Source organism: Phascolarctos cinereus, unplaced genomic scaffold (assembly GCF_003287225.1).
Source record: "Phascolarctos cinereus isolate Bilbo 61053 unplaced genomic scaffold, phaCin_HiC Scaffold_3;HRSCAF=262, whole genome shotgun sequence".
Classification (NCBI taxonomy): Eukaryota; Metazoa; Chordata; class Mammalia; order Diprotodontia; family Phascolarctidae; genus Phascolarctos; species Phascolarctos cinereus.
The window spans coordinates 165,801,970-165,819,604 of NW_027555736.1; the positions used below are offsets into that span (position 1 = coordinate 165,801,970).

The 17,635-nt window shown below is 38.4% G+C and overlaps 1 protein-coding gene across 1 annotated transcript in view; it reads left to right on the forward strand.

The window, feature by feature from the left end:
• The window catches only part of FBN1 (fibrillin 1), a 302,515-nt gene that overhangs the window by 274,168 nt on the left and 10,712 nt on the right, over positions 1-17,635 (forward strand). The window contains exons 54-62 of the mRNA XM_020976933.2: positions 256-378; positions 1,195-1,326; positions 3,489-3,614; positions 4,278-4,484; positions 6,615-6,740; positions 7,261-7,383; positions 9,699-9,815; positions 10,058-10,186; positions 11,673-11,792. Coding sequence (XP_020832592.1) covers positions 256-378; positions 1,195-1,326; positions 3,489-3,614; positions 4,278-4,484; positions 6,615-6,740; positions 7,261-7,383; positions 9,699-9,815; positions 10,058-10,186; positions 11,673-11,792 — 1,203 coding nt within the window. The remainder of the gene's footprint in view (positions 1-255; positions 379-1,194; positions 1,327-3,488; positions 3,615-4,277; positions 4,485-6,614; positions 6,741-7,260; positions 7,384-9,698; positions 9,816-10,057; positions 10,187-11,672; positions 11,793-17,635) is intronic.

Consider the following 17,635-nt stretch of genomic DNA (forward strand, 5'->3'; position numbering starts at 1 on the left):
AAAGAGAGCTGCTATTAATATTTTAGAACACATAGGTTCTTTTCCTTTTTCCCTTATCACCTTGAGGAAGAGACCTAATGGTAATATTTCTGGGTCAAAGGGTGTATACACAGTTTTATAACTCTCTGGGCATAATTCCAGATTATTTTCCTCTACAAGGAAAAAAAGAATTTGTTTTAGTGAATCTGTTCATTTATGAAGAAAGTAAATTTTTTGTTCATCTTTATGTACCATCATATTGTCTTTCTCCTACAGATATCAATGAGTGTGCTCAGAATCCTTTGCTCTGTGCCTTCCGATGTGTAAATACTTATGGGTCGTATGAATGCAAATGTCCTACTGGTTACATTCTTAGAGAAGACAGGAGAATGTGCAAAGGTGAGAGACTGACTAGAGATCATAGAGGCAGGGATCTCCAAAGGTTGTATGTAGTGAGGTGCTAACAACAAAAGATAGTGTTACCACCGCTGAGACACAGCAACATGGTGGAGGGCCTTGAACAAGGCAGAGGAATGTCCAAAATGATGGACTTTTCCACTCCCCACCTGCCTTACCCATGGGCTTTTCCCTACTTCATATAGGTAGCCCTATTGGGTAATTTGGGGCTGGAAGGGAAAATGAGCACTAGGAGATTAAGAAACAGGAGGAGAAGGGAAGGAAAATACAAAAACAATAGGACAGAAAAATCCAAGAGGGAGATGACAAAGGAAAGGAAGGAGGGGAGTTAGGACTTCAAGGGGAAAGGCTATGTTGTAGCCATATGTCTAGTTTAGGAAAGCTTTCATTGTATAACACAATAAGTTTCAATTCAGTGAGCCCATAATGAGCATTTGCTCTTTGTGTAGAACTTTGGCTTGGCATGTGGAGAAAAGTAAAAATCATGATCCTTGCTCTGAAGTAGTTTGTAATCTAGTTGAAAATCTGGTTATCATGTTATCATTTATTAATTTGTCCATTCATTCAATAGCTATTAATAAATATCCACTTGGCATAATGTGAAGGAACTTATAATTTGATGTGTTTTAACTGAAAAGTAAAAAGGCTTATGAGAAATGCTTTGCTCCTTACTGTTTTTTTTTTCACTGAAATCAAAAGAAATTATCATCTCAGTAATACAAAAATAAAAGTGGCACCATATTCACAAAACAAGTGATGCACTTATGATGGCAGTTCACAGTTGCTAATCCGTTGCAGATGAGAATGAGTGTGAAGAAGGAAAGCACGATTGTGCTGAAAAACAAATGGAATGCAAGAACCTAATTGGCACATATATGTGCATCTGTGGCCCTGGCTACCAACGAAGACCTGATGGAGAGGGTTGCATAGGTAAGTCAAGCTCCATCAGTTAGAGAAAAAAGTAAGTGCTTCAGATGAACAGGGAAATGTGAAAGAGACCAGATTCAGCATTCTGAACATAGGCAGCATATCTCAATTTGTAGGCATGTCTTTTTTGGACAGAAGTATTTTGCTCCTACTGTGAACCCTTTTGACTACTTGCCATACACAGACAGCTGTCCCACCCTCCTCCCCCACAACTACTCTACCATGGTTAGATCAGTTCCGGGAGCCAGGGAAGATATTGATAAGCTAGAGAAAGTAAAGATGAGGGCAGTCATTATGGTGAATGGCCCTGAGTCCATGGTGTATGCATATTGATTAAAGGAATTGGGGTTTAGCTTGGAGAAGAAAAAACTTGAGGACATGGGACAAGGTGGTTGGGAGGGGCAGTATATGTTTGCCAATTTCCAGGATTTGAATAACCCTCCCTCATATATAAGAAGTTCTCTTTGGCTCTAGAAGGCAGAACTTAGTAGTAGTGGAAGGAAATTATGAAGATGCAAATTTTGGCTTGATATAAGAAAAAATTTGCTAATAATTTGAAATGGGGCTGCATTGAGAGGTATAGGTGACCACTTATTGGTCACCTATAGAGAGAATATTTTTCCACATATGGCTTGGAATAGAGGATGACCAATAAAGTCCATTCTCACATTGATCTCACTCAGCAATGCTGAGTGACATAAGATAGTTCTGGATTCAGAATCCTGGCTTTGCCACTTACTATCTGTGCGGCTTTGGGCAAGACGCAACCTCCTTGAGTCTTTGGTTCCTCATCTGTAAAATTAGGAGGTTGGATTAGATCGCCTCAAAGGTCCCTTCAAGTTCTATCAATCTACGATTCTGTGGTAGAAATTAGTTACATAGGATTAAAGTTGTAAGTGAACCACTGACTAACTGAATGGATGAATGAGTAAAAAAGTATTCTTTCAACACTTACTAAGTGTCAGGTGCTATGCTAAGGGTTTGGGATACAATAGAAAAAGCAAGATAGTATCTACCCTCAAGAAGTTTGCATTCTTGCTAGGAGAAGACAACATACATCATAGTAGTGTGGCATTATAGTGGGATTTCATGACTTTATGATGGGATTTGGTTATACAATAACTATAAACACATATACTTTAAAACAATGTAATTGCAAAACTATAGAACATTTGCTGGAACAGAAATTGTATTTAAGTTTACTTTCCCTTGACTAATTTTCACATCACTTTTCTTCAAAGTTGCCTTCATAAGAAGGTGAGCATTTCCTGGTTATATAAGATTATGACTGTAAGAGTCATCATTCATTCATCCAGAATTGAATATGCGTTCCTCTGGGCAGAATATTCTACAAAGGTGTTGAGGAAAATATAACATAAATAAATTAAAATATAGAGTTTAGGTAACACATTGTACCTGCTCTCATGGAACTTTAAGTGTAATAAAAAAGGGCAGAGGAACATATCTGGAGTCACTGCCACCACCCTGGTCTTCTTGGATGCTGTCTCCATACGGTCTGCCTCTCTCACCCTTTTATGTGTCTATCTGTTGGGCTCAGCGTAGTGGAAAAATTTGTGTATAGTCTAACGTTAAGTAATCATCTCCAGCTATATTTAATTTTGAATCTTTAGAGACAAAATTAGGTTTGATTAATGTTCGAGAACAGTAGGTACTACAGTGGACAGAGCATCAGCCTTGGAGTTAGGTAGAACCGAGCTCACATCCAGCCTCAGGCATTTCCTAGTTCCATGACCCTAGGCAAGTCACTTAACTTCTATCTGCCTCAGTTTCCTCATCTGCAAAATGGAGATAATAATAGCACCTACCTCCCTGGGTTGTTGTGAGGATCAAATGAGAAAATAATTGTAAAGTGCTTGGCACAGAGCTTTACACATAGTAAGCACTATAATTTAGCTATCATTATTACTACATTAAAGGTAATACATAGAACAGCTTAACTCTGAAGGGTTGGATTAGTTTAAACTATCAACAGCTAAATACTAACCACTGAATGGTTACTCTGACAAAGTAGTGAATATCCATGTTTTTAAAAAAGTTCGTCTTTAAAGCTCCTCCTTAGCTTCACTCCTAAAAATTATTCTTTGACAAAGTAACAACTCCCCCCTCCCATCTTTTGTTTTTGGTCCTTTAATTCAATTAAATAGACGAGAATGAGTGTCAGACCAAGCCAGGAATCTGTGAAAATGGACGGTGCCTCAATACCAGAGGAAGCTACACATGCGAGTGCAATGATGGCTTCACAGCTAGCCCTGCCCAGGATGAGTGCCTTGGTAAGTGTCTGGGCAGTGCTTTCATTAGGCCTCTAAACTATTAAGGGAAAGGTCTGGGCTCCTTAGGCAAACATGGGCTGCAGCTAAGCTATTGGTAATAGCCGGGTCAAAAACATGAACATTTTGTGGATAATTCAGTGACTTCGCAAATGTACGCTGAGCTTAGCACCACCCTGCTGTTTAATTCTTCCTTTGCTAATTGTGTCATTGTATCATTTGATTGGAATTTCTACCTAAGCTGCCTGTCTAGCCTTCCATGATCAGTATCAGTTTCTATGTGCTACTCTGCATCTCTCTATTGTAGCTTGATATGATGGTTATATTCCTTCTTTTCTAGGTGCAAATAGAACTGTAATCCCTCCCAGGCTGAATCTGATATTTGCCCCTTCCTGCTCTCTTACTGAATTTCTTGTTTCATTTGTTTTCCCTCAGACGTCATCTTTTCTCTCTTGCTGCTGTTTCCAGCTTTTCACTCTCATTTCTTCTGGCCCAGGGTTAAGTATGCTTCCTTTTCATTTCTTTTTGTTGTTGTTGTTTTTAATATCTGACTAAATTCCTGATATCTTGTGACTCTCATGAGATCACCACCACTAAAATAATCCCACCCCTCGCTTCTTCAACCCCACTCCCTACCCCCACCCCAAAATATGGTGTATCTTACAGACAATCGAGAAGGATACTGCTTCACTGAAGTTTTACAAAGCATGTGTCAGATTGGATCAAGCAACAGGAATCCGGTCACCAAGTCTGAGTGTTGCTGTGATGGTGGAAGAGGCTGGGGCCCCCACTGTGAGATCTGCCCATTCCAGGGCACTGTGGCCTTTAAAAAACTTTGCCCCCATGGCCGAGGATTCATGACCAATGGAGCAGGTATTCAAGTTCCTAAAGTGTTTATCAGGATATTTGTCTTTTTTATGTTTTTTTTTTTAAAGACAACTAGATGAGAAAATGGAAAATAAAGCATACACATAGACTTAGTTGTAAATCCAAAGTAAAAAATTTCATGACAATGACTAATTTAGGTATTTGAGGATCACTTTGCTAAAATGGCTGATGAATATCTATTTTATTTTTTTGCATATAAGCAGCCCTCAACTTTCAGAGAAGTTGTGTTCCTAACGTTTGCTTGGTAATCACTTGTAACTTAGAATATATTTTCACATTGAAACAGTGTAGAAAGGACTTGGTTTTACCATTTGCCACTTATATAACCCTAAGCAAGTTGTTTAAACTCTAGGTCTGTTTCCTCAACTATAAAATGAGAGAGTTGGCCTAGATGACCTTAGCTATTTCTTATGATCTTACTTTTCCAGGATAATCCATAAAAAACCTTCTTAAAGTATCTGCGCTGTGTTGTGCATCAGCAAGGAAAAAGGGTAGTAAATGATACTAGTGTGATGCTAGTCATTAAACAAAGAATAAGTTTTTTTTTTTAATTTAACTTGAATGGAAGTTGGTAGACCTAACTGGTTTATAGACATTCAGAAGGAGATATCTGGGCCCTTTCAAGGACTTTAAGAGGTTGATGGTTCTGATTTCTTATTGTATCTTGTTTCATTGCAAACTTGATGATTTTCCTTTTTTTCAAATCCGTTGTACCATTAGTATTATGATAATCAGCAACCATTTGGGCCATGGCAAGTCTCACGAATGGCATGAAAGTAGAGGAGAAGGATAGAAATTGTCTTAAGGTAGCTAAGTAAGAGGTAGAATTGAGAAGAGGAGGCTAAAGAGGAAATCTATGTCTATTCATGAGAAAGATGTTGCCTGAGCTAGAATTAACAGATCAGGTTGGTGAGTGATAAAAGAGTAGGAAAAGATAGGAAAGGAAGAAAGCCATGTACAAAATCTCCCTGGGACAAAAGAACAGAAAAGTTATCTCTTTGGTCATAGGATTTTCCTCACCACCTACCAAGGTACACATATTTCCTAGGATAGTTTAGTTGCTGTGTGAGGTGACCAGGTAGAGTATGTAGGCCTACAATTGTATGCCTACATCTAGGGACAGAGGGTTTTGCCATATTTGTAAGGTGGTGCTCACTGGGAATACCTATATTTATATACCAACCCAGTGAGCTCAGAAAATCATTTAGGAGTCAAGGAAAGTGGTGATGGGTATACGCTCAGACAATTGATATTTACTCTCTTTTTATGCTTTGTCACATACACACGTTGCAGTTTATCATACTTGACAGGTTCTGGCCAGGATCACAACCCTAACTTACCCACTACTATTGCCGTACCCCATTCTCAGAGACCTGGGCTCCAGTCCCATTCCAGGTACTTACTTAGCTACATGACCATAGGAAGGTCATTTAACTTCTCAAAAATTCACTCTTCTCACCTGTAAAACACCTTCCTCATAGTTCTGCCTCACAGGATGAAGTGGGGTGATCTACATAAAGTACTGAGCAGTATGCAGAGTGCCTCATAAGCCTTCCACTTTTCCCCAATGTTATATAGGTTGGATGATGTTTTCACCTTAATTTTTAGCCCTAAATTTTAGCCCTTATTTTAAACAATTATAATATGAAAATTAAAAAAAAAGTATTTTTTTCATCTTCTGAATGTGCAGTGCTGAGAAAAAATGGTATTCATATTCTTACTTACAAGCCTTCCTGTTGTGAAGTGGTACTTAAGGTCACAAGGAGACAAATGGGATGGAGCAGGATGTAATGGAAGTAGGGAAGCAAAGATCCTTAATACTGATTATCAATTTATTTTTCATGTTTCACAATCTAAATTTGCAAGACATTATTTAAAAGTACTTCTCTTAACCTATTCATTTGAGATTCATTATTGTGTAAGAAAGCCATTTGCTTTCTTTTCAACTAGTTGTTCATTGTTAAGTGTTAAATTTATACTTTCCTTTCAACATTGCTTTTTAGACATACAGTGCAGTTTCTTTAGTATAAAATTCCAGTATGGTGCCAAGTAACCACCAACAGTGTCCCATTTGTGTTTTCTTCCTTCATTTCATCAAATTTCGTTGAATCATAGATATTGATGAATGCAAGGTCATTCATGACGTTTGCCGGAATGGAGAATGTGTTAATGAGAGAGGATCATACCATTGCAACTGTAATACTGGCTATACTCCAGATATCACTGGCACCACCTGTGTAGGTAGGTGATTTTGTTACTGAGAATTTGCATGTATGTTCAAGTGCAGAAAAAGACTGGCAACCTGAAAAAAAAAAAACCAACTTCCCCCCCACCCTTAATTTAGCCTGTGTTATTCCAGTGCAAAATATGAGAAAGGAAAAAGTTGTATTTAGTTTCAAAGCTTGTTGTATTTAGTTTCAAAGCTGGGCCTGGAGTCAGTAAGACCTGAGTTCAAATTTGGCCTCAGACACTTATGAGCTATGTGACCCTGGCCATTCATTTAACTTCTTTTGCTTTGGTTTCCTTATGTGTAAAAAGGGAGAATAATAGCACCTATTGTTGTTGTGAGGATCAAATGGAATAATGTTTATAAAAAGAATTTAGCATAGTGCCTGGCACGTAGTAGATACTGTATAAATGCTTTTATCCCTTCCCCTTCTCTTCCCTTATTTTTTTCCGTAATAAAATAGCATTCTAGTTGTAGAGTTGGTTGAAATCTTTATCAGGTAAAAAAAATCAAACTGTTTCTTTTTCACAATAGATCTAAATGAGTGCAATCAGGCTCCTAAACCATGCAATTTCATATGCAAAAACACAGAAGGGAGTTACCAGTGTTCATGTCCAAAAGGATACATCCTTCAGGAGGATGGGAGAAGCTGCAAAGGTAAAAAGACATTTTTTTCTTTGTTTCAATTATTCTTTCACCTGCCACCCAGGCTCCATTCCCACAGGCTGCAGAGGAGACTTGATGCTATTTTCTTGTATTCAAGTGGTGCTCCTCTGGGGTTGGTGCTACACTGGGACCTCCCCACTACCCACTTCCTGTGGCTGGTGGAGGGAGGCCAGGAACAGGGAGGTCCCAGTGTGGCAGCAGCAGCACCCATCCAAATTTGCCACGTCTGCTTCTAGGGTCTCCTGAAGCATGGCAGGACCAGCCCAAGGCCAGATCTCCTGACTTTGGGTGGATGGAGCAGGCTCATCTGATGGTCTCCCTACTTTGTCACTCGGTCAGCTGTTTCATTCATTCATTCAAGATGGATTTTAGTGCTTACTATGCACATAGATAGCACCATACTAGGCAGAGGGGAAAGAAGTATATGACACACATAGGTCTTGCTCTTTAGGAGCTTATGGTCTAGTTGTAGTAAAACAGTCAGCATTTTTAGAGTTTTGCGAAGCATTTTACATGTTATCTTATTTGATCATCATTGACAACCCTGTGAAGCTGGTACTGTTATTCTCATTTTGCATATAAGAAAACTGAGGCTGAGAGAGGGTAAGTGAAGTGACTTGTCCATGGTCACACAGGTAGTAAGTGGCCAAGGTAGAATTTGAACTCGGGTCATCCTGACTCTAGATTCAGAGCTCTATACACTGCATCCCCTACCACCTACCCCCATGAAATAGTTTTGTGTTGATGTAAGGCACTGTATGGTTTAGTTAAAATATCAGTTGGAAAGAAAGTAAATGCTGTGGGAAATCACAGATTGGGGAGATAAATGAGTGTGAATCAAAATGGTTGGGGGAAGTTTCATGGAAGGAGGCAGAGCTTGAGCTTGGGCCTGAAGGATGGGTAGGATTTGAACAGGGTTAGGCGATAGGAGCAGCAAAAATAAAAGAAAGCTTTATTAATATTATTAGTGATACATTATGGTGCTATATCTCTGTTGTTTATAAGAAACCAATGAGTTACCCATCCTGTCTTTGTCAGCTTCAGAGTACCAGGATGATAATCAAACTTTGTTGTATTGCTGTTTTGGGAAGAAGATGTGAAGACTTAGAGAGGAAACATCAGAGAGGGGAGGAGAAGGGCAGTAGTAAGGATCAGATGCAGGTTCCCCCTTCTAATATATGCTCTTGTTACACACAGAAGCAATCTTGTGTTCCAATTTATCAGGTAATTAGAAGAAGCCATCCAGAAAGCTAACATCAGGCAGTTAGCCTTCCCACTAAAACACAGAAGGGAAACCAATCTGGGAGAAAAATAATGAATATTCTTCCAATTTATGAATAGACAGATGGAACATTTATACTTTAATGATCAAAAATAAGAGCTTTGGAGAAGAGTTGCTGGCTGAGAAATCACATAGAATCAAAAGTTGACAGAGCTATAACTGAGTGTATGTCAATTGTGTTCATAAATTTAGATTAAAAAAAAAAGGATAGTACAGAGAAACAAAGGTGCCTGACTGTCCATAGAATTCTGCTTTGTGAGATTGCACTGAAGGACATTAAGTGTTTGTGGATAATATTAATTCCATAAAAAGTTGGAGTCAAGAATGAGCACAGCATGGTCAGGGACCTGTAAGGAGCCTTGCCTAGCTGGTGTAGAATATTTGGAATGGGGAAATATGAGATTGAATGAAAAATTCTCCCATGAAAATCACATTATTAAAAAACAGTTATATTTTCCTTGCCAGTAAAGGTCTCTTCTTTTCTTAACTTTCTTTCTGGTTACTCAACTTTGTTTCATCTGAGGGGGAATTCTTAACAGGAGAAACCAGCTTTTTAAATGATGTCATTTGGACAGATTAAAAATAGTCAACTGGAATGAACCAAGAAGATTGATTTCATGATACTGGGGGCTCTTTTTATCTTTTGACAAAATTTATTATTCAGTTGTCCTGGAAATTTGTCAAAATTCTTAAGATTTGTCTTTTTTTCAGTTTATACTTTACGCTAAAAAAAAAAACCCAACCAAACCTCTCACAACATAATATCTGCCTCCCTTAATTAAAGAGGACATAGTTTACCACATATGCCAAAATTTGTCTTTGGCCTAGATTGAGACTGTGTATTATATTACTGCCGCTGGACCATAGAACCTAGATTTTTGTTTTGTTTTCGCTTGCTAATCTGATGAATTCTGGTCAGTGGAGTTTTGATATTTGCAAATCAAAATGGTTCCCCATAGTTCTCTCTGTGTTCTTGCTTGTGTGTTGTAAGCTGAAATCAAAGACCTCTCTTGTTGTCTTCTAGATCTTGATGAGTGTGCAACCAAACAACATAATTGTCAGTTCCTTTGTGTTAATACCATTGGAGGCTTCACATGCAAATGTCCACCTGGATTTACCCAGCATCATACAGCCTGTATTGGTAAGTGGCATTGAAAGAACTTTTGAGTGATTTCAAGATTTTCTTCTTACCATTTCTTTTTACTATTCTCTGGTCTGAACACAAGGCAAATTAAAACTCGAAAAACAGGTGTGTGGATATGTTTCTTGACAAATACCAGGTTTATTTCAGCTTTGTTAAGTGACTTTTAGTTCTTACTGCATTTGAAACTCTACGTCGAAAAAATTTGGAAAAACCCACACTTTCATTCTTGTTTCTTTTAGATAATAATGAATGTACCTCTGAAGTCAACCTTTGTGGTGCTAAGGGTATTTGTCAGAACACTCCTGGAAGCTTCACTTGTGAATGTCAGAGGGGCTTCTCACTAGATCAGAGTGGAGCCAGCTGTGAAGGTAAGCAGAGAGATTGACAGACCGCTTGTGTGTGAGCATGTGAGATGGGGCAGTCTACCCAGAAGTGGAGGAGATAGCATAGAGACTGCAATCTGACAGCTTTATGTCATTATCGTTGTCAGTCATTATCATGCTTTGTTGTTTGACATTTAATGAAACATCCTACACTTGCCAGCCTTGTGAGCATTGTGAAACAGTGAAATTTCATGTGGAAAGTGAGAGATCTTTTTATTCTTTTTGAATTAGCTCTTCCCCAGGATGCATCAAGTCCTACTTTTTCCCATTAAAGGACAATTCCTTACAAGTTTCTTCCAATGGAAAGTAGCGCACATTCAGGAAAAACCAAATACTCTGAACCTCTAATTTGACTCAGTAGTTTTCCAGCAGAGAAGCAGCATGATGTAGTCACTAGAGAGCCAGCCTCAAAGTCAGGAAAACTTGGGTTCCTGCCTGTAATACATCCTAGCTCTCTCACCCTGGGCAAACCACTTAACCTCTTAGCTCATAAGACATCTAAGACTGTAAAACACAGAGCAAGTGTTGAACTGTGCTGAGAGAGGAGGTTTCTTCAGTAGGAATTCTCTGAAGTCACAAGTCTGGTCCTTCACTCCTACACCTACCCCCCAAATTCTGGTGCTCATGTCCATAAAAGTAGGGGTTATTTTGTGTGTACAAAAACCTGTAGACTTATACATGGAATCATAGGTTTAGATCTGGAAGGGACTTTAGAGGTAAAGCCTAGAGAGGTTAAATGAATTGTCTAAAGTCACATAAGAATGTATAAGATTGCGTGCATAAGGCTTGATTAAGGTTTATGGTATAGCCTCAACATACTCTGCAGTGCAGAGCAAACAAGAATAAGAGCTATGAGACCAGACTGTGGTGTAATCTAATATATACCTTCTCTGAACTGAGTACACAGTGAACCTTGTCCTAGTTCCCATTCCTGAAGGAATGTGCCCTTTGAGACACTAAACAATTGAACAGATTTTGCTAGTCACTGCTCTTTTTAGATGATGGTTCCTATTTTCCAAATGAAAAAGTACCACCTGTTTTCCATATTGAAAGCAAAAGGAACATACTATATTTACAAAGACCCAAATGATCATAGATTTAGAATTGGGAGGTACCTCAGAGTCATCTAGTCTTTTAACTTCCATTTTACAGCTGAGGTAACTGAGGCCCAGAGAGGTTAAGTGAGGTCACACAGGTAGTGTCATAGGAAGAATCGAAACCTAAGGCCTCTAACTCCAGAAACTAGTTCTCTGTTTCTAATAGATAACGCAATGGAAAACTAAGCTTAGAAGGCTGGTCTTAATCTTATAAGCAGTAAGGAACCTCTGAAATTTTTGAATAAAGGATCAGCATGATGAAAAGTGTTTTGGGAATATTGATGTGCCAATGGATTGAAGGGTGTGAAAGGCAGTGTGTCTAGCTGAAAGTCTCTACCTTGATATTTTAAAGGATCTGTGATTTCTTCTTCTAGATGTGGATGAGTGTGAGGGGAACCACCGGTGCCAGCATGGCTGCCAGAACATCATCGGAGGATACAGGTGTAGCTGCCCTCAAGGATATCTCCAGCATTACCAGTGGAACCAGTGTGTGGGCAAGTAGTTTTTCCTCTGTTAGCAAGATAAATTGAATATGACATTTGGGAGTTAAAAGATCCTTTTCCTTGTTGAATACTCTTGAATTGGGTGTTAAAGCCACAGATGAGCATAAATGAACATAACCACTGGGAGAATAGCAAAACAAAAAAATGGGGCTTTTTTGTTAAAAAATGGACTTTAGGAACCTGTCCTGAAATCTTCAAATATTTCTTTGCATTCTGATTCTGTTGATTGTTGGGAATAGTCCTGAATTAAGTTCAGAGACTGGAAAAAAAAAGGTGTATAGGTCTCTTTTTAGTCCACTCCTTTTGGTCTTCTTTTAGCGGATTTAGTGGTTCATTCACCTTGTGGGCAGTCCTATGCTGTTTCTTATTCAAATGTATCAGCCAATAACTGCCTTCAGAGCACTCCTAGTCCTAGAGACTTAAGATCATAGAATTTAGGGTTGGAAGAGATCTTAGAGATCATCTAGACTAGCTTTTTCATTTTAGAAATGAGGAAACTGAGGCCTGGAAAAGCTTAGTGACTTACCCCAAGATCGTACAGGTAGTAAGAAGCAAAGCCAGTATTTGAACATAGCTTCCCTGAGTTCAGATACAATGTTCTTTCTACTAGGCTTCAGCACCATCTCTAAAGGCTGGGAAGCTTTGAGGACAGAGTCAATAGCCATAGAAAGATTGTTTTCAGGAATACTAAAATCTTCCACTAAGGGAAATCCATAAACTCCCCATTTAAATTTGATATTATGTTACTTGTCATTTTCTGGCTCAAAGTCATAAAAATGATTTCTTCTGATGTAGATATATACTGTTAGCATTTTAGATCTTGAAGGACCTCAGAGAGCATTTGGTCCCACCTCCTAATTTGGCAGATGGGGTAACTGAGGCTTGAAGAAGAGTTAAATGGCCTGCCCAAAGTCACAAAATTAACAAGGCTAATTAATTAGTAGGGCAAACGCTAGCTGTTTTAATTCTCTGTCTACTATTCTTTCTGCTGTACTGTCTCCCCCAAACGTGTCATCCATTCATTTAATGAGCATTTATTGAGCTACTTCAAAATCTTCAAAATCTTTTCCTGGTTTAGAAGATCACTACTATTAAAATTATCCCTTACTTCCCAGATAGTCACCATTTCACAAGTAACAATTTCTTCTCCAAAATCTCATTTACTATTCTCCGAGTGAAGAGGCAGCCAATAATGTTCTGTTTGTCAGGATTTTTATAAATCTTTTGTCTGATTTAGTCTTCATTTCACGTGGTGGAAGAATGTAATGGCTGAGATAACCAGTCCTGGTTAAAACTTAACTTTAACAATTCTTTGCTTGGATTTTTGTTTTTTCTTAGCATTTTATAAAAATGCCTTTGTTCATTATCATTAAGTATAATTTGAGTGAATGCTCTGGTTTTAATTATTGAATTATTGAATACCACTGTCTCTGATGGCCATTTGGACAGGACTGATCCACTTTTCTTTATGTAGACTCACAGAGTTTCTGATCAGGACAGGACAGGACCTCAGACCATATCTGTCCAACCTATACCTGAAAAAGAATTTTCTCCCCTACCCCCAACTAAGTCCTAGTCCAGTGGTCATCTAGGCTCTATTTGAAGGCTCCCGTGGTCGAAAAAATAGAAGGCATATGTAACTAAAACACATGAGAGAACTTGGTCAAATGCTTTGCTGAAATGGTATGTCTACAACATTCCTTCCCCTATTCTGGTAATCTGGTCTCATAACCATGGTGGAAAAGGAAAGTTGCCCAAGGGGACAACTAGTAACTGTCAAAAAAGGTTAATTTAACATCTTCCTAGGCAGGCTGTTTCACTTTTGGACAGTTGTAATTGTTTAGGGCTTTTCCTTTATATCAAGATAAAAAGCAGACTTAGCAATTTCCACACTAATTCTGTTCTCTGGAGCCAAAAAAAAAAAACCCCAAATCTAATCTTTCTCTTCCCCATGAAAACCCTTTAGATACTTGTTAACAGACAGCTTATATTGTCCTCATTCAGTCTTCCCTCATCCAGGCAGAGTATCATCAATGCATTCAGTGCATGGCATGGTTTCCGGTGCCCTCAACATCCTAGTCACAATTTTCTATATATTCTCCAGCTTATGCTTCTTTTAAACATGGCAACCAAAGTTAACCACAGTCCTCCAGGTGTGGTTTATCCAAGGCAGAGTACATTGAGAAATGGATACCTTCCTTGTTTGGACATTATTTCTATTAATGAAGCCTATAATCCTAGCTTTTTGGCTGTGTTGTGATGTTAGCCTCTGTAAGACTGTTAATCCATTACAACCCATAGATCTTTTCCAAGTAAGTTGTTTTCTAACCAGGCCTCCTCTATCTTGTTACTTGTGAAGTGGATTTTGTGAAAATGTGTAGAAACTTAAATTCACCCTTCTTAAGTTTCATCTTATTAGACTCTTATGACTGAACTCGAAGAATAGTTAATTAGTCAATCCACTGTTAACTTGGAATGAAGTTTTCTACAGAAATAAGACAAGGAGAAGCCCTTGGCCTTATTATGTTCAATGTTTGAGTTCAGTCATCCATCTAGTGACATCCAGATATGCCAAATTATACTATCATCCACTGAGATCCCTCCATCTTGTTCACAATAGTGTTATGATTTTATCAAGTGCTCTGGTGAAATACTATGTCCATGACTTTTCCCTGATTGAACAGTCTAATCAACCTGTCAAATTATAAAGGATTTAGCCGTTCACAAATCAGTTCTAATAGCTTTTTGAAACACACAAGACAAATGTTATTATCCCTGTGGTACAGATTTTTAAAAACCTGAAACTCAGAAGTGATCTCTCTGAGTTCCCTTTTTGCTCTGTAGGTATAGTCCTAAGTCTTTACAGTTTAGATTTGATTCAAAGTGGACACTGATACATCTTTTAATTAACTATGGCCTTGCAGTACAACAGAATCTGAGAGTTGAGAGGGCCATTTGGTCCAAACTAAATCTGTGAATAGAAAAAGACTCCCTCCTAGATCATACCTGACAAAAAAGGAGTACTTCAGCCTGTGCACGAGGCAGCATGATACAGTGTAAGGAGTCTTCAATTTGGAGTCAAAGGACTTGGATTTAAATCCAGCACCCATTCCAATATACCACATTAGAGGTCAGTAGTTCATCATGCCCATTGTGCAAATAAGGAAAAGAAGTCTCAGAGAGATTAGGTCAGGGCTGGCCTCAAGGGCACATGTGGTCCTCTAGGTCCTCAAGTGCAGCCCTTTGACTGAATCCAGACTTCATAGAACAAATCCCCTTAATAAAAGGATTTGTTCTGTAAAAGTCAGACTCGGTCAAAAGGCTGCACCCAAGGACCTAGAAGGCCACATGTGGCCTCGAGGCCACAGGTTCCCCACTCCTGGATTAGGTGATTTGCTCAGGGCCAGATAGTTGGGGTTTCTCAGAGCCCAAAAGAAAATCCATATTTCCAGAAGTCTAGTAGACTTGCCTCTATACTACAGTGCCTTTGCATATTTGCCAATGTATATTCCCTTGAAAATGAGCCAAAACACTTATTTTTTCTAATTAAATTTTATTTTTTTATCAATGAAAATCTGCCTTCTCTCCCTCCCACTTCCTTCTGCACTACCTCTATTGACAAAGAAAGAAAAACAGAGCCCCTGTTACAAACACATATAATTGAACAAAACAAAATGCTGTATTAGCCATGTCCAAAAAAAATATGTTCCAATCTGCACTTTTTGTCTGTCTTCTCCATGGCAGGAGGTAAGCAACATGTCAGAACACTTATGTTAAGAACTCTCTTAGCGGCACATTTGTTGCCTACTGATGCTTTTCTGCCAGTCCTGAAATTTTAAGGTGGAAGAATTATTCTAAAAGAATGGGACACCCAGAGTCTTCAGCCTTCATGCTGGCTTAAAAAAGCTTGTTACCATCAGACTTAATAGGTGTATCCCCTGCAGAATCTGCCTGTCTTGTGGGTTTTCCCCAGAGCAGAATACATGTACATATACTGAAGTTTGCCCTTAGCTTCTCCACTCCACACTGAACTTTGCAGACAGTGCAGATGCTCTTGGCAGGAGGTACATCTTGGCACAGAGAGGCCTCTTCAGGGATGGTGCAGACATGCCAGAAGGCACTGACTCATCCCCAGAGCTTCCACCTGGCTTTTAGAGGAGGGCCTGGAGAATGTTTTGCGGATTTTTGAGAGAAATTACAGTAGGCACTTTCGTTAGGATACTAGCAGGTGTATGTGGGCAGATCTGTCAGAGAGGTACATTTTGAAAAGGAATATGGAGAAAACAGGTTTCATGAATATTATTGGTTTAGTTGTGAACTTTTCTTTCGTTGTGGAGAACTTGAAGAATAAGTGAAGTTTTTGTCATCCCAGTTATATATCTTAGTACCAAAACTTTCTTTTTATTTATTCATTTGTTTGTTTTTGGTTTTATTTTCCTTTTTTTTTAAATTTCCTATTATTGAGTTAATATATGATGAAAACTATACAACTGATATGTTCAGGTGGAGCAGGACATTATAGATGCTTCAGAAAGAAATTCTTATTGTCAAAAACTAATGCATTTGGAACTCGACTGAAGGAGGAAATTAACTATACATGCCTCTCCACCAATCACTTACTGTTCGCCATGCCCCACTCATACTACTTCCATCCAGGCTTACCTTCCTAATGGGTTAGTGTGGAAGTTGATATACCAGCAGCAAGAGGCCTAAACAGATTTTGCTCTTAGGCCTTGTGTGGGTACCTAATTAAAAGTCATTGATGTGTGGTTTTTTTCCCATGGAAATAAACGATATAAAAACAAGAAAAAAATTATTTTTAATTTTACTTTTATTTATAAATTTATAAACAATTTTATTTATATGTTATATATACTGTATATAATGTATAATTTTATTTATAAATAAAATTTATTTATTATTAATTTATATTTAATTTTTAAAAAGAATTAATCTTTTTATAGCCAGAGAGGTTCTTTCCTCTAGCTGTAGCCAGACCAATAATATTCACTTCAAATTGATGGAAACTACCATTCAAGGAAGCATAACATTTGTTCTTGGAAGGAATAAATGAATGAGCATTTATTAAGTACGTACTATCTCCAAAGCTAACAATGATAAGCACTGGGTAGACAAATAGAAAATCAAGACATTTATCACTGAGTTCACATTCTTATAAGAGGAGACAACTCACATAAAGGGGGTTTCAACTGCAAGTCATATGGAAAGGTCCAGTGGTTCATATGGTATAGCTACAAAGCACATGATAATACATCTTCTTTAGCATCATTTCCATTGATAACATTGTATCCATTGGACTATTTTATGTGCCAAGGAATTTTGGGGTAAAAACCTTCTTTTCTGGTTTTTCGGTAGCTGTGGCTGCTGAGGAGTCAGGGGCTGCAGCACCTGCAGGGACAGCTGCCAGATCTGTCCGCAAGGATTGCTCCCCTGAATGATGACGTTGGGGGCTGGGATTGAAGCAGGGCCAGTAATCTGTCGATGCTATGGGTCCTTTTCATGAAGCGGAATTGAGAAATGGAATGGCTTTTGGTGAAATTAACCCCTGCGCCATCTGGCGGCTGTCCATAGGGAAGTTTCTATCTGCAGTGCAGTGTACAGTGGGTTCATAGTTCAAATGTTTTGTTGCAACCAAAATCTTTAAACAAAAATGAATGTAATAAATTATAATCTATACACTATTTATTTGAATTCACACTTCACCACCCTTTCTCTCTCCTTCAGATGTTATATGGCATTAGAAAAAATAAAGAGAATTTAATTTTAAAAAAGTTAGAAATGTGACTATGCAGTAAAAACACGGTGTCTCTGAT